This window comes from Arvicola amphibius, chromosome 12 (genome assembly GCF_903992535.2).
Source record: "Arvicola amphibius chromosome 12, mArvAmp1.2, whole genome shotgun sequence".
In the NCBI taxonomy this organism is placed as follows: Eukaryota; Metazoa; Chordata; class Mammalia; order Rodentia; family Cricetidae; genus Arvicola; species Arvicola amphibius.
In genome coordinates, this window is record NC_052058.2 from 87,519,433 (window position 1) to 87,543,719 (window position 24,287).

At 50.5% G+C, this 24,287-nt stretch overlaps 1 protein-coding gene across 7 annotated transcripts in view; it reads left to right on the forward strand.

Moving 5' to 3' along the window:
• Positions 1-5,301, forward strand: part of Nfasc (neurofascin) — a 74,024-nt gene extending 68,723 nt beyond the window's left edge. For all 7 annotated transcript variants that reach the window (XM_038348871.1, XM_038348872.1, XM_038348873.1 and 4 more), the window contains 2 exons: positions 1,991-2,060; positions 5,070-5,301. In XM_038348871.1, the coding sequence (XP_038204799.1) occupies positions 1,991-2,060; positions 5,070-5,301 (302 nt within the window). The remainder of the gene's footprint in view (positions 1-1,990; positions 2,061-5,069) is intronic.
• The last annotated feature ends 18,986 nt before the right edge of the window (positions 5,302-24,287 follow it).

A 24,287-nucleotide genomic window follows, 5' to 3' on the forward strand; every position in this document is an offset into this window, starting at 1 on the left:
GTCATTAAGACACCCTGTCAGGGCAGAGATAGGGAAGTGGGGTGGCCATGTTAGAAAGGAGAGTAGGGGGCTAGGCAGAAGCAGCATAATCCCGAGAGAATCCACACGGTGGACCACACCCTGCTGAGGCTTGTCTCAGCGCCTGTCACCACAGACTTAGCAGCTCTGGGGACAAGCAGGAGGAGGCTGGAGACAGGCTGTGCTAATGACACCCTGGCCCTTCAAGTCCCACAGAAACACGTCTCTTCTGTACCCCAAGGGTCTTCAGTGCCAAAGATAAGGACCCCCTCCTTATTTTCAGAAAATAATGACTTTTTCTTCAAATGAGCAAGAGAGCCATCGGGCTGCAACAAGGTGGATCAGGTGACAGAAAGCCGCTAACCAGAAAGAGAGATAGCCTGAGAGTAAGCCATCCTGTCTAAGCGGAGGCTGAACCTGCCTCCGCTTCTGCCCCAGAGCCCCAGCACCAGACACATCCCCCAAATGCTCCTTTCTCTCGGGGCGGGGACAGGCAAACTTAGATGAAGCAAGTAGGAGGAAGATGGAGTCTCCCTCATTCCCTGCCCAATACCCACAGATCTTTGGGTCCTGAAGCTCTGCCCCCGCTAGGTGAGGGAGATAGGGATGCCATTCCTTGTTGGTGAGCAGTGAACTCTTTGACTTTGTTCCACCATGTCTAGACTTTTTCTTCTGCAAGAGAGAAAGTCAGAGCTGGATAGGGGTCTAGACATGGGGGACTTGCTGAGTCAAGGGTACCTGGACTCCTGAAGAACCCACCAGATAAACGTAGAGTCTGCCTTTGCCCTTCCAGAAAGTTCTCTCAAGGCAGCCCCCTTCCCTCCAACTATGGGGTAAGCACCTCATACAGTAAGAAGACAAGTGGCTAAGGAGCCAGGGCATGGGCTCCAGTCTTCGCTCTTATGCAGCTACTCATTTTGTGGCCTGTTCTCAGCTCTCACGTGAGCTGATTATCCCGTTCAAACATCAACAAATCGTTCATGTAAGCACCTGCTATATGCCAGGCTCTGGGCTGGGTACTGAGAATACAGAGGGAAAGATAACTGCCTTCAACATTACAGCTAGCTCAGAGGGAGCGACCACAACATAGCACGAGAGGCCTTGCTTACACCATTGTCCCAGAGGGCCATCTAGGGAGAGGGAGTCAATGAGAGAGGCTCATGGGAGAGCAGCTCCATCCCACAGACAAAGGGGGCAGCCCCCCTCCAACTCTTCTTGGAGCTTTGGAGAAACACAATCCCCCACCAAAAAGAAGAAAGCTAGCTTCTGTCATCAGTAAGGGAATATATAAAATAATTACAACGCAGAACAAACTGAGAAAGGGCCAGACAAGGGAGTATTTGCCTTTGGCAGAGAAAGGGATGACATCTCTGATATATGGGGACAACTTGATGGAGAAATGGCAGGGAGCTGAGAGGTTTGTCAGCTGGGGTGTAAAGACTCCTTGGGGTGTGAAGGAGGCAGAATCTTCTTAGCAACTGATTGAGCCTGGGGCACTGATAGTGCTTTATTAAAAGGAAGCTTGTCACTGTCACTGAGGCCAAGATGGTGTCTGGGGTGTGGTGTGGGTGGGTGTGTGCACTTGTACACAGATACCAAAAGAGGGGATTGGCTGCCCTGCTCGGTCATCCTCTGTCTTATTCCTGTGAGACGGTCTCTCACTGAGTCCGGAGCTAGGCTAGTCCCAGCAATCCTGTGTGTCCACCCCATAGCTCCAGCGTTACAGACACACACAGCAACACCTGGTTTTTCACATGGGTGCTATAGTCTCAAACTCAGGTTCTCTTGCTTAAACAGCAAGCGCTCTCAGCCACCGAGTCATCTCCTCAGCAACCAGGGTGATGTCTTTAGGCTGTGTGTTCAGAAGCACCGTGGAGAATAGAGACATCCTTCTTAATCATTCCATTCGTCCATCTGTCTGTCTGTCTGTCTGTCTGTCTGTCTGTCTGTCTTCCCTTCTCTTACCGACCAGTGCGAGAAAAGAAGGATGTTCCTCTGGGCCCTGAAGACCCCAAAGAAGAAGATGGCTCATTTGACTACAGGTGACTGATCTCCCTCCCTCCCTCCCCAGGGAACTGGCCTTGCTGCCACAAGGCTGTTCCCTTATAGCAGCCACAGGATCACTACATCCCCATCTCTCCAGCCCACGGAACTGCTGCTTTTACCTCTGTGGCAGCCATTTGGCTGTGTGTATGCACTCTGAGAGAATGAGAAGCCCTGGTCTGGTACCCCCTACTGGATAGGACGTCCAGCCTTGGGACCCTTTATCATGAAGTGAGCTTGGCCATCAGGCCTCCTCCCAGCCGACATCCCATTCCTAACCCCCAAGAGAATGAGTGGCCCAGGAAATCTCACCCCTCTGTGAGTTGGTAGCAGTGCTGAAGGAGCTGGGGCTGGGCTGCCAGCTGGTGCTTCTGTCCTGTGCCGGCGCTCCCTCTCAGATCTGAACAGACATTTCAGGCAAGGTTTTGCCAGGTTGTCACTGGCCCATCTGGATGGCCAGTGTATTCTGAGCTCAGGAATGGGTCAGGGTAGGTCATGGAATTTCATCCAAGAGCATTTGGGGTAGGAGAAAAATATCAGAAAACAGCCGTCCTGCCCCATCTGACCCTGTTAACTGTGCACAGGTCATGCCGTTGTCCTCTGACCTCTCCTCCTCTCTCACCTCTGTTACCTGCTCTTCAGGAGCCTGGCAAACAGCACCAGGCCAATGGGTAGGAGCTGCTGCCTGCCCAGAAACCATCTGGCAGCTTATGGCCGCAGCTGCCCATCCAGCCTGACATCGCTGTGAGCATCTCCTCCCCCCTCTCTGGCTGGCCTGGGATCACCTGGCAGGGTCGAGCCTCCCTGTGGGCTGAGAGCTACCTCCAGCTCTCAGTTAAAAGACTGTGGGCTTTTTTTTTCTCCATGCCCTCTGTGCAGCCCAACGGAGTGGGGGTGAACACAGGATAAGCTGTTTCCACCCTCACCTCTCCTCCCTCCGGGCCAGCATCAGCTCTGCAGGCTCTGCTCCTAGAACCTGCATTGAATGAGTACAAAAATCCTACTGGGGAAAGGCTAAAATTAGGACGTCAGAGGAACTAAGTTTCTAAGGGAATGTGCCTGGGAGCAAGGAGTGGGCTCTCCTGCTCTGCTCTTGGCTTTGTGGCTGGATTCCCTTCTCATGAAGCCTGCCTCTTCCCATGTCTGTCCTCTTGGACCTTGCAGGTTTGGGGCAGGGGAAGCAGACAGGCAGACAGGCAGGAAGTTGGTTAGACTAGGAGTCCTTCCATTCCAACCTCCTGAGGAAAGTCCTGTTCCTCTAGACCAAGGTCCCTTTCCTCTCAAGAGCCCCACATAATGATTCTGCGGGGCTGTCTCTGCCCAGGGCTACACTGAGTTTAAGTTCCTGGACCCTGTACAGGGATCCATAGAGAACCTAATGGAGTCCTCATGCCCTGCAGTGGCATGCTGGGGAAGAAGCCTGACATTAACCGGACTGTAATCCACCTCCTGCCCAAACTCAGCCCAGCCCCGAATTCAGATCCTCTTGCCTCACTCTGTCCCCACCATCCTTGCTGTGGCACGGCCATCAGAGCACACAGGTAGTCCACCATAGCAGGTCACATCCACCCAGCATATGGCAGGTATGGACCTGTGACCTGGCTAGAACCTGTCCGTCAAGAGGAGCTGGAGCACCCGTGGCCTCTGACTACAGGATGTGTCTCTGCTCTTGACAAGAAGGGAGCATGTCAAGGAAACTGCCCCTGCCTTTCCACTTCCATCTTGGCATTGCTCACCTGGGCGAAGCAATGCTAATGCTTTGGGACTAGCAAGTCCACTTCAGGGCAAGAGCGCTGCATTAGGTGGTCTGGGGATTCCTGTACAGGGTCCAGGTACCTTAACTAAATGCAGCCCTGGGCAGACACAGCCCCCCAGAGTCAGCATGTGAGGCTCTTGGAAGGAAAGGGACCGTGGTCTAGAATAATGGGACTTTCTTTGGGAGACTTGAATGAAAGAGTGCCCGGCCTAGGCAGCTGCCTGGCAGGCTGGCCCCATCTGTTCATGCTCCGTTCCAGCTCCCTCTAAGGCCCCTTCCTGGTCGCCATCTACCCAAGGCTATTGTTAGAACACACTGACTGTTCAAATGGCAGCTTAGCCAGGGAAGGACGAATGCCCAGGGGTGCAGAGGGTGTGGTGTACCTGCTCAGACTACCTGGCACCACCGTGGTCCCTTCTGCAGGCCTCCAGGCCTCCACAGCTGGCCCACAGCTGCTTCCTGCCTGGGAGCCTGTGTCACCTGTGAAACATGACCAGCAGCACAGCAGCACTTGGTCTCTTTGTCAGGCAGTTTTCCAGCCAGGAGGAAGGGTGCCACGCCGGCTTGGCATCCTAGAGAAGTAGTTCTCAACCTGTGGGTCACGACCATTGGCAAACACATGGTACCAATGGTCTTAGGAATGGAGACACCGCTCGGTAGCAAAATTACAGTTACGAAGTCGCAACGAAAGCAAGTTCATGATTGAGGGTTCCTAAGACGGTTGGAAATACGTGTTTTCTAATGGTTGTGACCCATGGGTCATGACCTCAGTTGAGAACCTCTGTCCTAGAGAGTGTAGCTGATATATGGGCTGGGCATCTGCCCTTGAAGGCTGATGCCACTATATCTCCAAGGCCTGGAACTCTTGTCACCCAGGAGGGCCTTAAGGACAGGGCTTAGAAGGGGCTAACAGCCTTGCTAGTGTCTTCTCAAATCATCAGGCCTCGCATACTTCCCTGATGCCCCTCCCTCCCACTTCCCACCTCTTTTACTTGCTAGGCACAAAGCATTAGCATTTCTCTAATACCTGATCTTTCCCAGCATGCCATCTGCCTTGGGGAAGATGCCGGTTCTCTCTGTGCCCCAGTTTCCCTTTGGTAGAGTCTGCTGGCCAAGAGAGGGTGACACCTCCTCTCATCCTCCTGCATTGGTAGGAAGCCTGTTACCCTCACACACGCACGCACGCACGCACGCACGCACAGTTTAGGCTGTGCCAGCCAGTGTGGGCCTGACTCTGTCTCTCTCTGGCCAGCGACGAGGACAACAAGCCCCTGCAGGGCAGCCAGACATCCCTGGACGGCACCATCAAGCAGCAGGAGAGTGATGACAGCCTGGTGGACTATGGCGAAGGTGGCGAGGGCCAGTTCAATGAAGACGGCTCCTTCATCGGCCAGTACACGGTCAAAAAGGACAAGGAGGAGACAGAGGGCAATGAGAGCTCCGAGGCCACATCGCCGGTCAATGCCATCTATTCTCTGGCCTGACGGAGCACCCCAGGCACAGCACATGACTTTGCAAGTAGCAGGGGAGAAGGGGAGATAAAGCGACCGCAGACCTACCACAAAGCCACAACCACCTTCAGGGACAAGGGTACAACATGGGGTCTGCCAAGCTGTGAGAACCAATGGCGACCCAGCTATTCACAACCCCCTCCCAGTGATACCCCAACGCCCGTGGGTGTCACTAGATGGGAACGCTAGAGCTACACTCGTTGGAGGGAGCGCTAGTTTCTTGCCCTGTCTCATGGCCACCCTGAGCATTCCGCCACAATGGCCAGCCTCGAGTTCGGCACACTCATCCATTCCTATTGCTTACAATCTTTTCATTGTCTTCATTTTTTTTTTTTTTTTTTTGCTTTGTGTATTTTCTCCTTCCAAACCATTGTCTCTATTTTCTTTTACTTTTTTGAAAAAAAAAAAAAGTCCCTGGAAAAAAGACTAAGTGGGCTCTCCCCCAGGAACCGAAAAGATGGGCAAAAAGGATTGATCCATAACACAACATGCAGAAAAGCTGTAGTATTCAAGCTGCCACCAGGCCAGTGTGTTTCCGAAGGATGCCTTTCGCCATATGCCTCCCCCACCCCCACTCCCCACCCATCTGCCTCGGCCTTGTCCGTGCTGAGCTGGGCTTGGCTCCTTTCTGGAAAATGACAGTGTTTTTTGGCAGGGAGAGGGTGGGCAGGACTCCTTGCCGCACTCTGGTTTGGTTGGGAGTGGGGTTTACCTCTTGCTACTCGTTCTTACTCTGCCCCTGCTGCCAGAGAGTCTGAGAGTGAGCTGCACAGAAGATGAAGATGAAGAATAGGTACCGATGAGAAGGACTGAGCCCCGTGCGGAAACAAGAGAGAGTGTGGTCCCGGGTAACGGAGCAAACCTCTGGAGGAAAGAAAGGGCTGGGTCTGGACCTCTGTTGTCTTTGGTAGTGAAACCCAGAGTGGAAGAGAGAGGACCACAGCTGCCCACCCAGTCAGGGTCTACGCTGCTACCCTACAAGAGCTGAATCCCTGTGATTACAGGAGCATGGCTGGTGTATCTGGGGGTAACAGTGCTGCTCCCCCTCCCACCCTGTCCTTGCTCAGTTGTGTCTGACATGGACTTGTGTTTGACATGGTATATGAATGGGGATCTGCTGCTCCCAGACTGAGCCTATCTGTCCTTTCATTAGGGTACACATGCATATCAGGGGACCATGAGGTGCACCATGCTAACAGTGCCATGACGCCCCTTCCTGGAAGGACACAAAGCTCTTCGTATGCCTTACGCAGCTCTGATCTAACCCTGCAGTTCCCAGATCCCTAGCCCTACTCTGCAAGCCTTGATGCCTCCAGTGATGTACATCTCGGGACCAGGGCAGCCTATGCAAGCGTCCCCTTGGGACCAGAAGCAGCCACGCCACACTTGCCCTCCCCCCCCCCCCCATGGAGACACTCGCAGGCCTGAAGTTCTCAGCCTGAAGGTGCTGCCTTCATCCCCCACCTAATCCACTTTTGAAACCAAAGGTACCTTGCCTCAACGACACAAAGAGTTGGGAGATATTGAGCCGGAGTGTCGCCCTGGAGCTGTGTCTACAGCCTGAGGCAGTTGTGGGAGGGCGAGGTCGACTGCTGCAAATGGATCACCTGCCATTGGCGCGGCCTCCAACTTTAGCTATTAGTCAGGGGCCTAGGCAGGACCAGGGCTGAGCCCTTCAGAGACTTTTCAAAAGCATCATTTGCCACATGTTTAAGCCGCAGAGGTATTAGCAATGCTTCCATCCCTTGATAAGCATCCGATTGAAGGTCAAGCCCATAGGTACACACTCTCTGCTGGTAAGGAACCATATCCCAGAGATGAGCCGATGTTTGAGCCTGAGAGTGTGGCATGGTCCTTTGGCCCAACCCGTGGCCAGTGCTGCTGCCCAGAGGCCCAAGGGACAGCTCTCATGGTGAAAGGGGACAGGGTAAACGACAGAAGGCTGGGGATGGGGGTGTGCTCAGGGTCCCCTTCCCCGGCTCCAGTCTAGCTCCTCTTGAATGCAGCAGGGTATTGCTGTGGCGTAGGCCACTGTCCCTGGAGGGAAGGCTGGGGAAATGTGGCTGTCAGCCTAGGTGAAGCACCACCCTTTCCAGAAAACACTTTGGATCTGGGCAGAGTGGCCAGTTTATCAGACCTCATCCATGTGGCACCATCGGACTAGTGAACCCATTGCACCAAGAACAGGCTTTTAGAGGAAGGGACTCTTAGATATCCCTGCCACAGACAACCTGGAGAGGACTGCTTTGGTCTTAGGGGTCTGGGGGGAGAAGTGAATCCTTAAACTGTCTTCATGCCCCGTTCCAGAGTGTTGGCATGCTCAGTACCCTCCTCCTCTGTATATAGAGAAGGTTACAAACCTTTCTCTCGAACTGCTTTGTGGGTGCTGATAGCAGCCCCAACCGCCACTGATCATAGCTCTCCTGGGAGGGACAGATCTGGGTTGGAGAACCAGTTTCTCCCAAGTAGAGATGGCAGGTGCCCACAGACCAGGCTCAGCAATGTGGGAGTGCAAGGTGGAGGAGGCAGCTCCTTCCAGGGAGAAAAAAGAGGCCACTTTCCACACAGCCTGCCCGGAGTGTACCCCAACTCAGCAGGAGAGCAGTATTGCCCCCTCCCTGCACCTGGATCCCAAGCAGCCATCCCAAAGCAATACCTAGTCCTGCTAGGGCTTCACCTGTCTGGTGGGGGCAGGGGAAGAATGCGGTCATCTTGCAGTGATGCTGTGTGTTTATCAAATGCTCTTTGAGTCTGGTCCAAGGCTTGAGCCCTGAGTACCATGTTAACGAGTGAGGTCAGATGTGGCCCCTGCCCACACAGGGCTGATATTACTGGAAATGAGTAGATGAATTACCGGGATACGGTGACCATTACATTGGAAGCATGGTGTTCTTGTTTGCTTAGACTACTGAATGCTTCAAGTCAGAAAAAGAGAGGCTTCCAAGGGAGAACCTGATCCATTGGGCCGGCAAATCTGAGCAGGACGTGGCAGTCAAGATAAGCAGGGTTCAGCAGCCAGTGTTGTGCTTCCTTAGGGTGTCTGTCTCCCCCATTTAGCCCATTCCTGTTCAGAGGTGGATGGATGTACATGCCTGGATCAGCTGTCCCCCCTCCCTCACCCTTATCCCCTGTGTTATGGTAAACAGGACACATGGGTCTCTGCTTGGGCAGAGAGCTGAGTTGATAGAGGGAAAACCAGGCTGGCTACTGTTCTTGCCTATTTCCTCTGCTCCCAGAGGTCAGGGTAGGAGGGACCACTTCTTCCCAATGAGGTCTGGAATGATCAATGAGCCTAGAGTCAGCCGGTGACTCAGCTATCAGGGAATGAGAGAGCGTGTCCCTGGTTTCCCTGAACACAGTCAGTGTTCAGAAGGGGATAGAAACATCCATGGGTGTTTGTAGAGTTTCTGGACAGCCTCCCCACCCACCACACACCTGTGTACATGCACATGCATACAGCAGACCCACACCCTGTTGCAGAGCAGTGTTTCTAGCAGGGAACAGTCCAGATCATGCGTCATCTTGCAGGATGTGAGTCCGTGTCTGGCTCACGTGACATGAACTACTAAGGCCTGGGCAGCAGCGGGGGGAGGGGGGGAGGGGGGGGACTTTGGGAAGGGAGAGATTCTCTGGGTTGGCCCTTATTTTTGTGACTCCTGTGGGCAGAATGTAGAGAAGAGATCAGAAAGAGAGACATTTCCTGGCCCCTCCTGAGAGCTCCTGGTTAAGCCTGGCTGTCCTAGAGCCCCTTCCCCCGACATGATGGGGAAAGCAAGGTCTCCTTGCTATTTATGCTGTTTCATTGTTGCTCAGCAGAGGTAAAACATCTTGGTCCCTCCATGGTCTGTGGCTGAGGCCAAGGTTCACTTCTCAGCGGGAGGATAGCAGGTTGTTTGGGTATCACCTCAGAGCCCATTCCTCATTTCTGTAACCTTGGGGTGGGCTATCTGTCCTCCAACCAAGTCCTTCAGCAGCAGCCTTTGTCCAGTGCAAGCCGGTGGCCAGGGTTGGGTTCACCCAGCTGGGCCACAGTGCTCCCTTTTTACCGAAGCAAAAGTCCTCATGAGAATTTCCCAGGGTAGCCTAGGAAGCCCATGCCAGCAGTCCCCAATTCAAAACAAGAAGTCTCGAGCCAGCGACAGAGAATGTGTCGTGTCAGGAGCCTCAGTGCCCTGGGGGGACACAGGTGGACTGGGCAGAGCTTCCCTTCAACTCAGTGGCCAAATGCCTTTTAATCCTAATATGCTGATAAGAGCAGCCGCTGCCAAGAGACGGAGACGGCGATGAAGTAGATCCAAGGCATCTCGCTTAGGACAGAATCGGATTCCCCTTGTGAAGGAACCTCAGAGCTGATCTAATTGAAATGACTCATCGTGCAGTCGTGCAGGGAGGAGAGCTGGTGAGCAAGGGTACTTTAGGGCCTTCTGACTCTGTGTCCAGTGCTCTTTCATCCCCACCACAGCTGCCTCGGTAGGTGTCGCTTGAGATCTGTCCTGCATATCACCCTGCCACCTCTCTACCATTACGCTTCCGCTCCCAGATCCTCCCAGTGGACAACAAAAAGGCTTCTCCTTAGTCTGAGCTCAGCCAGCCCGTGGTTAACTCAGCCAGGAAGTTACAAGCAGCCCCGGCCTGAAGGTGGGATGATGAGCCAGCCCACTGTGTTTGCTCCTGTGAAACCCGGACTGGGACCCAGAATGGTGTCTCTTGCTTCATCAGCATATGGTATTCCCCAGAAGCGAGGGCGTGGAGGGGGTCTCTGTCCATTCCACCCTTGACCGCAGAGTCTGCAGGTGCTGAGGGATAGCGGGGCCCAGGCAAGCTTACCACCCTGGGATCTGCAGAGTTGGAGTTCAGCAGATGTAAAGACTTCCATGAAGCAATAAACACAAAAGTCTGGGAGTAGATACCCAGAATTTTGTGCACTCCTGTTTTGTTTTTTTCTTTCAAAGTTGCTGCAGATCAGATGACCTGACCTGCTTGCTCTTCTGAGTCTCAGATGTGATATCCTAAGTCAGTGTTTCCCCTCTGCCCAGTTTCCCAGCTCTTTGCCAACTTCTTCTGAGCTGATTATCAGTCACCTGTCTGTCAATGCCGCTTTCTGTCCTGGTCCCCGCCTCAACCATGCTGGATCCTAGAGGACCTCTTGCTCTGCCCCCAACCGCATACACATCTCTGCCTTCCACCATGGTGTTCCCCGTGTCTCCATCCCGCCCCACGTTCCTACACACGCGAGTTGGTCTAATTTTTTCTCCTTTGGTTACACATTTAACTCTCCATGGCAAGCCCATGTTAATCCCTCTCACATCGCATCCTCCCCTTCTTGTGAGTTACTTGTCATTAACCAACTTTGTCAGCGACAGATGTGCATCTGAGGGTGTCACGTGCGACCTTCAGCAGGGACTTCTGGGCCATGGAGGACTGTCTAATACATGGACTTATAAACTGACTGCATGAGCAATGAAAAGGCCAAAATATTCAGATTTTTTTGAATCACTGTAAAAAAAACTGATTTCTTTTGTATAGAGAACACTAAACGTATAATAAAAGTTGTTCAAAATGGACTTTAGTCATGTGATTTGTTTCTTTTCTTTGATAAATAAGAGAGATGTCAAAAGATTCATGACAGAAGTGAATCTAAGAGTTAGACATAAGGATTATTTGATGTTAAATTTGACGCATGCATATAATCCCAACACTCAGGAGACTGAAGCAAGAGGCTCAAGGATTTGAGCTATATAGTTCATAAGTTCAAGGTCAGCCTGGGCTATGTAGCAAGAGCTGTCAACAACAACAACAAAGAGGGGTTGAAGGATTTTCCACAGGCACCAGGCAGCATTCTCTGTTATAGAATTTTGCCATTCGAGCCCCGTCTAGAAGTTAGTCTTTATTTGGAAAACTCATTTGCACAGTTTTGTGTTTTAAACAGAGTGATTGAGATGGGGATGTGTATGGTCAAGGAGACCTTCTGGTTAGGTGGAGCTGTGTGCACATGCCACATAAAGAGCCTCGTGCTGGAGAAAGACTCGGCAATGGCACCCTGTCCCCTCTCCCTGCTCTTCCTACACTCTGTGCGCAGGGAGACACTAGCATATCCCCCGCTTTGTCCTTAGCCTGGTGTAAGCAGCTGCCAGGACGTTCTGCTCGGAGGAAAGAGAACTGGTAGTTTATAGGTAGAAATGAGAAACAAAGGCCAAAGGACCCCCACAAAATGTAGACCCAACTCTCCTGAGCAAAGAATCAGCAAGTAAGCCTCAACCCCCTGGCTTCCTCTCCTTCTGAGGGGCCTCCCAGTGGATCACTGACTTGAGGGGCTGCTGTCTCACTGGACTGTGACCTTTATTTCCAGGTGAGGTAGCTCACTGGCTTGTCACACCTCTGAACCTTCTTGTTACTCCCAAATGAACAAAATCTCTCTGGAATTGATTCCTTACGTCGGTTTGCTTCTGTCTCACCCTTCGTTCAAGCCGATAGAGTTTTGAGAGGAGAGTTCACAGCGCAAACTATAGCCCAAAGCTCTGCACGTGACCCTCCCTCCCCACCCTCCCCACCACTTGTGGCCTTGTCTTGATTCCAGACCCTGCCTCTTCCTAGGCCATTCTAAATGCTTTTCTCTGTCTCTGTATCTGTCTCTGTCTCTCTCTCTCTCTCATACACACGCACACCACACTGCACGCACACACACACACACACACACACACAGAGAGAGAGAGAGAGAGAGAGAGACTAGTTCTCACTATACTGGTCTGCAACTCTTGGGCTCAGGCAGTCCTCCTGAGACACCAGCTTCACACATCTTCAGCCATCAGCTCAGGTGACACCATCTCAAGATGTCTTCCCCAGCAGCTCTGCATTCAGGGTTCCCATCCCCTCACTGCTGCCTCCTAGTGTTTACTTTATGCATAATGGGGTTTGATGTGTGAGACTGTCTATTTCTTTGACTATTACCGTGAATCTAAGTACAAAAGATCTTTCTCCCACATCTCTGCTTCCAGAGACCAATGCCTGGCACTGGACTAAATGAGTGAGTTAGTGGATGAGTAAGACCGCCATTCCTGTGACAAAAGTAGCTGGGTAAATATAAGCATCTGTTTCCTTCTCTGCCGGTACTGGATAGATAAATATGAACAAGCAATGGCATTTCAGGATGGACCTCAGGATGTGGAGTCCATTGGCCAGTGTGCAGAGCCATCCAAGGAGACAGAAAGGAAGAGACAAAGGGATTTTTAAAGAAAGCCAACCTCCATTTGATAGAGGCCAGACAAAGCACCTGCCTCTCTTGGGACCCCAGGGGACCCCTGAATATGTCATCCTTCATTCCTGTCTCCTGAAGGCTGTGCCTCCCGGCCCATTAAAAATGCTAATCTCCAGCTTGGAGTTGGTTTAACAGACCCAGTAGGGAGGAGACAAGCCATCTTCAGATGTTTATTAAGAGCAAAGTCTGTCCCAGCTATTTCCCAGCTGCCCCCAATTCTGCAATCAGGGAATTCATTCTGTCCCCACTGCTCAGCAGTATACTGCATGCAGAAAAGCAGGCACAGCCACTGCAAACCCTCCTCCCCCATACACACAACTTAACGCATCAGGGCCCATTTGTTTGATGTCAGTTCCTACTGGAATAAGGACTAGGCAATGGGCCTCATAGCAATTTGGAGCCACAGCTGCGGCCCAAGAGCCCAGCCCCAACCCTCATCTCCATCCCTACCCCATAATTTGCTACTGATCTGTCTAGACCCCAGCACAGAGAAACAGGACACGGTTGACCCAGACTCAGTACACATGAGCCTTGATCCCTAGCTTTGGCTTATTAGGAATTCACCACAATGAACCCAAGCAGCCATCCTGACTGCAGGGAGCCAGCAGCAGTCAGAGTGTGGGCTGACTTCACTCTAAGACAAAGGACTCCCGGTATGGATTTAAAAGCTCCCAGGATTGACTGGGAGCTGACAAATAGCAGCTCTCTCTCTGTGTGTGTGTGTGTGTGTGTGTGTGTGTGTGTGTGTGTGTGTTGGTGGTGGTCCTGTTTAATAGAAGGGAGATTGGAGACTTTAGGCAGTCTAAATACCAGCATTGAAACAGTTGAGACAGGCAGAGGAAAGTTCAGAGCAACGCTGCCCATGTGTGATTCTCAGCCCAAGGCTGAACAGGGCGACATTAAAAATGCCCAGGTCTAGCGTATCAGAAGCTCTGGTACATGCTATAAAAACCTTCCTCGTGCAGGGGATACTGGCTGCGGCTTGAAGGAGATGGGAGCGCAAGAAGCCAGCACCTCTCCTGCCCTCTACACCGACAGCCATCCTACTCCATTCATGAATTTGCTTTGAGTGAGTTTTAGCCAATTTGGTGAATTCTGCCTCCAGAAAGAAAGGAAGATTGTGAAGAAGGAGTCTGGGCTGGAGCCCTCAAGAGTGCCCAGAAAATGTGGGAGGCCCTTTGACTTTCTCAAGCTATGCAACTTGCAGAGAATTGAGCTATTTGTAATACTGATGACGAAAAGGCAAGAGGGTACCAGATGGGCTTTGGGTGACAGCACGGTCACATTAAGAAAAGGGGAACCAATAATGCTGACAGCTACCACTGTGATGTGCACTTTATGTGCGTGGCCTCTATTCTTTTACTTTCTGGCAGGGCTGGGGATCAAAATCAAGGCGTTCCTCATGCTAGGCAAGCACTCTAACACTAAACTATATCCTCAACCCTAGCAGGTCCCTTTTAACTTCCCCACAGCCCTTTGAGGCAGGCAGCTATCTCCTAGTCCGTGTGCAAGAACTGATCCCAAACAGCAGGATAGTGTGCCCAGGGTATAGGAAAATGCCAGAAGTAGGTGCCACGCCAGCCCACTCACATGCCCTGCTTCCGCTACTACACTGGGGGCATGAATGGTTATCTGAAAGATCACCCCGAAACAGACAGTTCAAGGGCATTGTGCCAGAGCAACCCTGCAAACCTTTCAGCATGCTTCAGCAGCAATCCACCCTTCTTCACCCTGCAGGGCTGAGGGTGTCCAAGAGAAGACCTGGGCAGTGGCCAACAAGGCAGCGAAGCGGTAGGTCCTGTTCTTCTCTAACCTACCACGAGCTCCAGGAAGAGCTGAGCTCCTGCAGCTAAACCCGGCTCTAGCTGTGTGGCCTCGGACAAGTTACTTACCCTCTCTGTGGCTGAATTTTCTCATGAACAAAACAGGGACAGTCTTTGTAACTACAGCACAGGCAGTTGTAAGGGTCAGGTCAGTGTGGATTACAATGTGTAATTATACTTTTTGTCACTCCTACCTAAAAAAAGAAAATGTCCTTCCCGGCCTGAACTCTGCCTTCAGAAGCCCTTCCTACCCTTTATAGCATGCTCAAATCCGATTGTTCACAACAACCCCAGTCCTGCCTGTCCTGGGAGCTTTCTCCTCTCTTGCTCCCCACCGCCCTTGGCTTTCAGCACAAACTCCACCACAGTCTACAGCAATGCATCTCTTCCATGCCTAGCCAGGCTGCAAGCCTCTGGAGAGCACAGCCAGTGCTCCGTGCCTCCTACCCCTGTGTGGTTCCCAGCCTGTTCCTTGCTAGGGACACTGGATGATCCATATGGTCACGTTGACTGATCTTTGAGACCAGTGGTCCCCAAAGCTACCAGGTGCTGTTGCTGTTTAAGCTGTCGGCATAAGCGTCCATACTGCCTGGGTGGTTTAGTCATTGTGGGCTGGGGAAGAAGTGTGCCTTTCTGACTAAAATTCAGCAATTCCAGTGGGGTGGGGGTAGTGATGATTGTCGGGAGTTGAAGGCTTGCCCTGCAGCCCCATTAATTAACTCTCCCGAAGTCCCCCAAGCATCTTGTCTCTTGTCCAGGCCTAGGAACTCACACTCATTTATCCAAAGGTACTGTTCATTTTTCACCTCCGCTCCCCACTGTTTCCAGTACCGGTCTGGCTGTGTAATGAAGGGATTCTAGCCCATTAGAGTATGTGGCTCTGGCAGGCCTTGCCCTTCTCCCCCATCCCTCTGCCTTGCTAAAAACCACTAGATTATGTTCTTAAAGCTAGCCCCCAAGATCTATACCCATATTTATACAATTCCTCCTCCTGAGACTACCAAGGTTCAGCTATCAGAGAGTATTGAAGCAATCAAAAGCCCCCCCTTGGCTCACCTGGTTAACATACCCTATTAAAATTAAACACTTCATCCTAACACAGGTTTCTCCATTTACCTTTATAAACTGCCATTTCTCTATGGACCACATCTGTCTCCTCTCTGTCCAGAGGCAGTCCTTTGTTCCTCTGGGGCAAATAGCCCTTACCCTTCTCCCTTGCCCTCTTTCTCCCCTCTCCCTTGTTACCTTCCCCGTCTCCCTCATCCGCTATCTCCTGTCTTTGTCCCTTATCCCGGCTCTTTGCCCCCGGGACAAATAAATCTCCGTTATACTGAAAACTTTGCCTTGGGGGTCTTGAGCTGACTTTGGTTCCCTCCAGATAGAGCCTGCGTGGTTAAAGGGAATATGACTAGATGTCCCTGTGGTCAGTTACCTGCAACAAGCAGAAGGCCTGGCTTGTCCCAGGTAACTGACCACAGGGCAGGACTCAGCCAGCACTCTTTCCACAAGGTTTAACAACACAGGCTTTGATGGAATTAGAGTAGCTACTCCCCTGAGGATTGTACACTGAGTCTTGGAGCCTAACTCTCGGGCTGGTAGCTACTTACAGACCATGGACATGGGACTGAGGGTCCCTCCCATCTAACACCTGTCCTTGTGGAGACTGGCAAAGACCATCATCAATTCAATCAGCCTTTCCAACCTAGGAGTTCAAGGTCAGCCTGAGCTACACACCAAATGCCTGCTTTAAACAGACAGAAGAGTGGGAGGCTAACCACTGCCAAACTATCAGGTTCCGGCATAACATCGGTGAACAACAAAACCAAAGTCCTTCTGAGCCATAGCCTCAGACTCTTTCCCTAGTTCTCTGCACAACCAGGTAGTCAAAGCTAACTGGACTAAACTAGTACAGGGCCTCGGAGCAATGCACCGTGGGCAGCTCCTGTACTCCTCCTCTCCCCACCCCCACCCCTTTCCACTTCCGATTCTCCAGCCCCTTTCTAGAGCCAGCAAATGACTCTCGGGGGTCCATCAGTGGCTTTTAACTGAGCCCCCAGCTTTCATCCTATTAGTGAGCCGGGAGTAATTATGACTTCATTAGCCAAATAGGTTCTTGGTTCAGAGACTCTCTCCACAAAACCAACACACACATCGGGCTTCCTTGCTTCGAAGTCTGTCCCCCAGGACCTCCAGCTAACAATGCAGGCGGCTTAGGGGAATCTGGCAGGAAAGGGGGAAGAGGCCAGGATGCCGTCCAATAAGGAAGAGGTTCCCCTGCCCTCCACCGCGGCGCATCTGTCAGTTACCCCTGGAGAGGCTTGACAGAGAGGAATGGCACTCAGCAAATGAGGGGCATGATCTCTTGCATCTGTCTGCTGCTCCTTGCCCTCTGGCCTGGTTCACTCTCCCAGTCACCGACAAAAGCAATAGCTGGTTCACTGCCCGGATGGACAGGCAGTCTGCTTGGCTAAGGGCTCACCCACTTCCCGGCAACATTAAGAGTGTTAGACATCCAGGGCTTTCTTGCCCTCGTTTCCTGCCCTATACTTCAGCTGCTGTAGTTCTTAGGGCAAGAAATCACTAGGGCCAAATGGCGTGGACAAAGAGATGACAGGCCACTGGGCTGGGAGACCTCTATCCAGTCCTCTACCACGGGATCAGACTGTCCCTGACACCTGGGAAGAACGCAATGGCTCTTGTGCATGTCTGTCTCACACCTCAGATCAGGAAAAGCTTTCTTTGGAGCTAAGTTAATTCTAAATTGCATTAGCGCTATCCACACAAGAAACTGCTTATCACCTTTCTCGTTTCCTATACCTTTAATGGATTTTAAGCTCACAGATGCCAACCTTCCTGACTCTCAGGAGAACCCAGCCAACCAGATCTGCCCCACCTCTTTCCAGATCCTGCAGCAGTGCAAGGCTGCTGTTTTTTGCAGGGCAGACCAACATCCTCAATGAAGCTGTTCTGGCTGCCCACTCCCCTCACCTCCACCAAAATAATGCAGGTTCCCTGCAGGCCCTCAGACACGCGCCCTTTCATCCACAAATCTTCCAGAGATCTGGCTGCTGCTTCTGGGGCCTTTGCAAAGAACAGCTGGTGAATTCTCATTCCTGCTGAGGGCCCCTCTGCCTGGGTCCTGGTCGGCAAGAAGCCATCTGCTGGGGCCGAGTCCAAAAGCAGAAAGATAGATGAGATGACCTCCAGACAGCCCTGTCACTTTTAAGACTCCAAGCTATTGGCAGCCTTGGCCCTGGCTCTGGCTCTAGCCTGACCTTGTTCTGGCCCCAAGCCCGATGACTCAGCCACCTCTGCCCTCCCTCCCCCAACTCTATCCATAAGCAGCCCAGAGGCTAGGCAGGAGAAGCCCTGTTCTTCGCCTACAAGGGGAGTCCCAGAGGCCATCCCAGCTGTGCCCCCTGTGCCCCCTGCTTGTGTTCCCTCAAAGCAACCATCCTTTTGTTCATTCTGCAATTTTCCAAAGTGCCAGGAGCCTCTCGTCTGACAGCCACAGCATCTGTTCCTCGCACTTCCCAGAAGGCTGGTGGGATCCGTGCCAGCCTCCTCCCCACAGCTCCCCCAGCCTCACACTCTTTCCATGCGAATCTGAATCTAGGCCCCCTACCCACCTTGTCTTAGTAAGGACCTCCGCAGCTCTCCCCACATCTGTGCCCACGACTGAAGTCTTCCTTCATCAAGTTCACCTGACCAAGCCCATGCACACCTGTGCTGGGTCCTTCAGGGACTGAGAAAATATGCTCTTTTCCCATTTGAGATTCACCCTGGGTCCTAGCAGGTATAGGAGCCACAGGGCGCCACAGCCCTGTGTGTGTCTCACACACAGCCCTTCCTGTTACCCCACCATGCTCATCATCTTCCATCTGTTACGTTCCAGGATAGGAGAAGTTAAGGCTGGGCCCCTGCCCAGATAACCTGCAAGGGTCTGTCTGACCCTGCTCCCTGCTGTGGCACAGAGCATCTCAGCCCAGCACTGGGGACATTTGGGGTCAGGGAACTGGATATAAAGGACTATCCATGGAGTGGAGGGTGCCTAGCAACATCCTGACTCCACTCCGGAGATGCCAACACACTCCCCACCCCCTGACACACACACACCCTATCATGACAACCCCAAATGTCTCTAGACATTGCCAAATGTTCTCTGGTTGACAACCACTAAGCGAAATCAAAAGAGACCCAGTTCCTAAGTGTCATCGACTGGCACTCCATAGTTTTGGATCAAAGTTCCAAATGACAGAGAAATGTCTTGATGCAAGTGTTGGCAAGCATTTTCTGTAAGGGACCAGGTGAATAATATTTCTATTTTGCAACCACACAGCCTCCATTGTAAGCACTTATCAGTTAGTGTGGCATGAAACAAACATGTGGGCATGTGGCTGTGAGCCAGTCCACCTCCTTTCTGAGCACCCGATGTCAAATGAATGCTATTTTCACTGTCATGAAGCGTTTCGATTTTTTCCACCATTTAAAAATCACAGTGCATCCCTAGCCCAAGGACGATATCCCTGGTTTTAAAGACCTCAGAGATCTCTGACAGACCTTTTGGGGACTGTCATAAAGTCAAGGGCAGAGATTGAAGTTGCTGAGGAGACCTGGTCCTCTAGGGGTAGGAACAGGATTGCTTGCTCCTAATTTGACCCAGGTACAATTTCTGGCCCCACTGATCTCCTCAGGAACAACACGCTTCCAGTGCCCACTGCAAAGTGAGGTCTTTGTCTAAAACTTATTCTGAATGCCAAGATGGCAATAGAAGAGGTTCAAGCCAGGTTCGGCTTCCCCTCAACTCCAACAGTGCACAGCCTCTGAGCAACTCCACAAGCTGCACCCATGAAATCCATTCCAACCTTGGCCTTCCTCCCAGAGAGCCTTCCAGCAGACAGGGACCTGGTGGTGCATCCAGCTGGCTGTGACCCTGGAGGACAGTCCTCCATGGCCCTTTAGCTACGCTGTCACATCCTGCAGCAGGCTGAGATGCTGAATGGGCTAGTAAGATGTGCCCTGCTCCTCTTGCCAAGCTGTGAAGACTACAACATTCTGCCTTCGTAAATGGCATGCTTTAAGCTTTCCCGTCTTCTTCATCTTCTCTCTGTCCTCAACCTCATTCTGGACTTGGTCCTGCACCCATGTACCAGCTGCGCTTGCTCAGAGGGCTTTGTATATTTAGTTTGTTCAGGGCACCAGTACCAGTATAGGAAAAGAAATATACCTATGCTCAAATAAGATGCTATCTACCTCCATCCTGGTCCCCTAAAGAGAAATGGACATCAAATATATACTGAGCATCAGACACAAAGCCAAGAGGACAATGATGATATACAATGCAGTGAAGACATTCATCACAATACAGTAGTAGCCTATGGTGTGATAAGGGCAGAACTGGTAGTGCTGATGTGGGCCTAGTGCATGAGAGCGAGGGAAACTTAGCCAGTGAACACAAAGGAGATCACTATTCCAAGCCAGAAGCGGTACAAAGACATGCAGGAGGAGAGTGCACATCTTTTCAGGAAGGGTAAGTGAGTGGATATGACTGGCGTAAGCTGGAAAGTGTAGACTCAAGAATCATAATGCTACAGTCCCCAGGTGTCAGGGAAGGAGCTGGGGCTCTAGGCTGAAGGAAGAGTCAAACCAGAAGGTGCTCGCACCTGATTCAGGCTGAACCTTAGACTTCCAGCATCCAAAATGGTGAAAAATAAACATCTGCATTTTAGATGCCCATCCTAGGGTATTTTCTTAGAGCAACCCAAGGTGCCCAAGACAGGGAGCTGGGGGAGGGGCCTTGTTTTAGTTGGGTTCCCCAGAAAAACAGAAGCACAACAAACACAGCAATTCCTGGCCTTATGGTAGAGTTGTGTCCCAATACCCATTCAGGTTAAAAAAAAAAGTAAGTTAAAATGTGGCTCACTGGCTAAGAGCACTTACTGTGCAACAGGAGGCCTTGGGTTCGAATCCTCAGTACCTACGGCTGGGCATGCCCAGCGCTGGAGCAGGGGAAGAGGGAGGGTGGCCAGAGACTGGAGAACTGCTGGGTCGGGGGGAAATTAAAAATCAAAATGTGAAGTATTCTTTCTATTGAAGGAACCTCATTTTTTTTTTGGTTTTTTGTTTTTTGTTTTTTGTTTTTTTTCCGAGACAGGGTTTCTCTGCAGCTTTTTTAGAGCCTGTCCTGGAACTAGCTCTTGTAGACCAGGCTGGCCTCGAACTCACAGAGATCCGCCTGCCTCTGCCTCCCGAGTGCTGGGATTAAAGGCGTGCGCCACCACCGCCCGGCAGGAACCTCATTTTTATAGTATTATAAAGTAAGAATAAAATCTCAGGTCAAGAACTGGGAGCGTGTACATGCAAAGTGTGAACCCATATGCTGGATGTATTTTGGGAATTGGCCTGCATGACTGTGGAGGCTGGCTAGTCTGCATTCTATGAATGGAGAAGCCCGCAGCCTGGAAAGCCTCAGGCAGGAATTGATGCTGTGAAAGTCAGCCTCGGTGGTACACACATGCAATCCCAGAACTGGGGAGGTGGAGACGTGAGATCAAGAGTTCAAGGTCAGCCTCGGCTTCATGAGACCCTATGTCCAAAAACAAAATAAACAAAACAAAACAAAATAGTAATGAATGTTGCAGTGTTCTGTCAAAGTGTCTTATTTCTCAGGTATAGAGCAGTCTTGGTCTTAAAGCCTATTAACTCGTTGGATAAAGCCCTGTCCCCTTGTCAAAGGTCACGTCCTTACTGAAGTTGACTGATTGCAGACATTGGTCACATCTACCAAATGCCTCACAGAACCACCAGTATTTGTGGGTTTTCGATTAAGCAAACCCAAGCACATGGGCCCTGAAAAGTGACCATTATAGCTCAGGGTTCAAGTTCCCTGGGTTTATTCCACCAGCCCACAGCCAACAAGCTTCAAGGAGGTGGGTGTGGCCAAGGAGTCTGTCAATGGGAGCCTCCTGTCCTTGAGTTCGGGTAGAGGAGGAATGACTCCTGCTCCAGCCGTTCTTCGGGATCAGTGTGACTCTGCTGCCGCTTGAAGAGGGACCAAAGGTAATACAGTGCCCTAATTAGGCCTTGCCAGGTCCTGATGCTCACTCCAGATGTTAAAGGGATCCTCTACAAAGGATCCCTGAAATAAAATTGTGGGTGACCCCACAGATACAGTGAAGAAGAAACCTGGGAGTCCAGATGAAAGTCGGTCCACAGGCCAGTAAGTTTCCAAGTCTGGTATCTCCATCAGACTCTCTCCTTGTGCCCATGCCCCGTATCTCCTCCATCAGACCCTCTCCTTGTGCCCATGACCCGTATCTCCTCCATCAGACTCTCTCCCTCTGAGTAGGTTCCATCTTTGCTAATTCTCAGTGTGATTTTAGTAGCCCAGATCGGCCTTGCTCTGTTCCTGCCCTGTATTTTCCCCATTTTCTTCTTGCCTTTTCTCTTTACTCCTCTCTCTCCCACAGAAAGCACTGTGGCCTGTTGCTTATTTTACTCTTTTGGATTTTTGAGTGGCCTGCCACCCAGTTCCCAAATAAATCACACACGGAGGCTTATTCTTAGTTATGAATTCCTGGCTTTATCTTGGCTTTTTTTCTTGCCAGGTTTTCTTAAATTATCCTGACCCTTTGCCTCTGGGCTTTTTCCTTTTCTTATTTCTGCACATCTGACTTTCATCCTCACTCCGTGACTGGCTGTGTGGCTGGGCGACTGGCCCCTGGCGTCCTCCCATCTCTTCTTGTTCAATCTCATTGTTCCCCCTCTTCCTCATTTCTCCTTCTGTTTATTCTCTGCCTGCCAGCCCTGCCTCTCCTTACTCCTGCCTTGTTATTGGCCATTCAGGTCTTTATTAGGAGACCATCAGGTGTTTTAGACAGGCAAAGAATCACAACTTTACAGAGTTAAACAAATGCAGCACAGCCGGGCGGTGGTGGCGCACGCCTTTAATCCCAGCACTCGGGAGGCAGAGGCAGGTGGATCTCTGAGTTCGAGGCCAGCCTGGTCTACAAGAGCTAGTTCCAGGACAGGCTCTAGAAACTACAGGGAAACCCTGTCTCGAAAAAACCAAAAAAAAAAAAAAAAAAAAAAAAAAAACAACAACAAATGCAGCACAAACAAAAGCAACACACGTTAAAATCATCTTCCCTAACAATGGCCTGGTTTGCAGGTCTTTGTACCTCGGTCTCCGGAGAGATGGGACTGTTCTGGGCCATCTGGTAGGATCTCCACCACTTTCTCTTTGGTCTTTAACCAAAATTTCCTTATTGCCATCCTCCACTTTGTTGCTCCTTCAAATTCCTCTTCTACTTACATCCCCCCTTTTACTTGCTCTCTGCCATCCCAATGAAAATCAGTAACCTTACTGTCCTTTGCTTTCCTTTCTTTCCGCTCATACCCATAACAACAATGCATTACCACATATAGGACTGGCCATGTCTCTTTGCCCCGTAAAATAGTTAGCATTTACAGGGCCATTATCAGTTTTTATGGTTGATTACTACTCTGTTTTCATGAAGGGTCTACTCCTGGATAGTAGCTTTTGACGCAGGTGTATTCTGCTCACTGGGGGAGATGGGCTGGAGAACATCAGAGGAAAACAATACTTCAGTCCTGCTATAACCCACTCCCTCGTGAATATCACAAACACTTCCACTGAAAGAAGAGAAGTGACCTAAATTTTCAAAAAGAAAATCAACGAATGATCTAACTCCCGATGGGCAAGTCTCAACACAAAAACACACGTAATATGAAAAACCAAGAGAACATGTCTCCTCCAGAACCTAATGGCCCCCAGTGAGAGTGACTGAGATGAAAGCCGAAGGAATTCGAAAGAATGATGCTGAATCTGCTCAAAGAAATGAAAGAGGACATGAAGAAGCTTAAACAGCTGAAAAAGGAAGGAAGTCAATGCAGGGTATGAAAATGTAATCAGTAGCAAGATAGAAATACTAAGGAAAAAAACTGAAAAGATGCTGGGAATGAAAACATCAATAAACACAGAGAAAGGTCTGACAAGATGGCTCAGTGGGTAAAGGCACTTGTCACCAAACTTAATGACCTGAGTTCAATCTCCAGGACCCACATGGTGAAAGGAGAGAGCTGACTCCTGAACGCGGACCTCCAGCCTCCACACATAGGCCATGGTATGCACCCTATAACACAAAATAAATAATGAAAAAATTTACTTAAAGTGCACTGGAAAGTATCCCCAACAGAATAGATCAAGGGCAAGTCAGAATATCAGGGCCCGTGGACAAGGTAGAGGAATTGGTAATTCAGTCAAGGCAACAGTATCTTTTAAACCTATGGCTACAAAAATGCAGACTTTTGGAATACCAGTATAAGACCAAATCTATGAATTATGGGCATGAAGAAGGAGAAGATTACCATGCTAAAGGTATAGGAAACATTTTCAATACAATAATCACAGAAAATTTCCTAAATCTAAGGAAAAAGAGTCACACCTAGGTAAAGAAACATGTAAAACACCAAATAAGCAGAACCAAAAAGAAACTCCCTACATCATATTACAATTAAAGCACTAAATGTAGGGGGGGGGGGGAGAAGGTGTCTTGAGAGCAGCAAGAAAGAAACACAACAGAAACTGACTTCTCAACAGAAACTTTAAAAGCCAGAAAGGTACATCATGTGTTTTAAGTTCCAAAAGACCACAGCTACAAATCTAGACTAAGAAAATAACCAGAAAAACTATGTCATAATCTATGGAGAAAGAAAAGCATGTAATGATAAAAGCAGGCTGGAGAAGTTGATGGCCAAGAAAATAACTCTATAGAGGATACTGGAAGGAACTCTTCAGACTAGAGAGAATGATAAACACATCAAATAGGCTTGGGGAGGGGAGATAGTTGAGCAGTAAT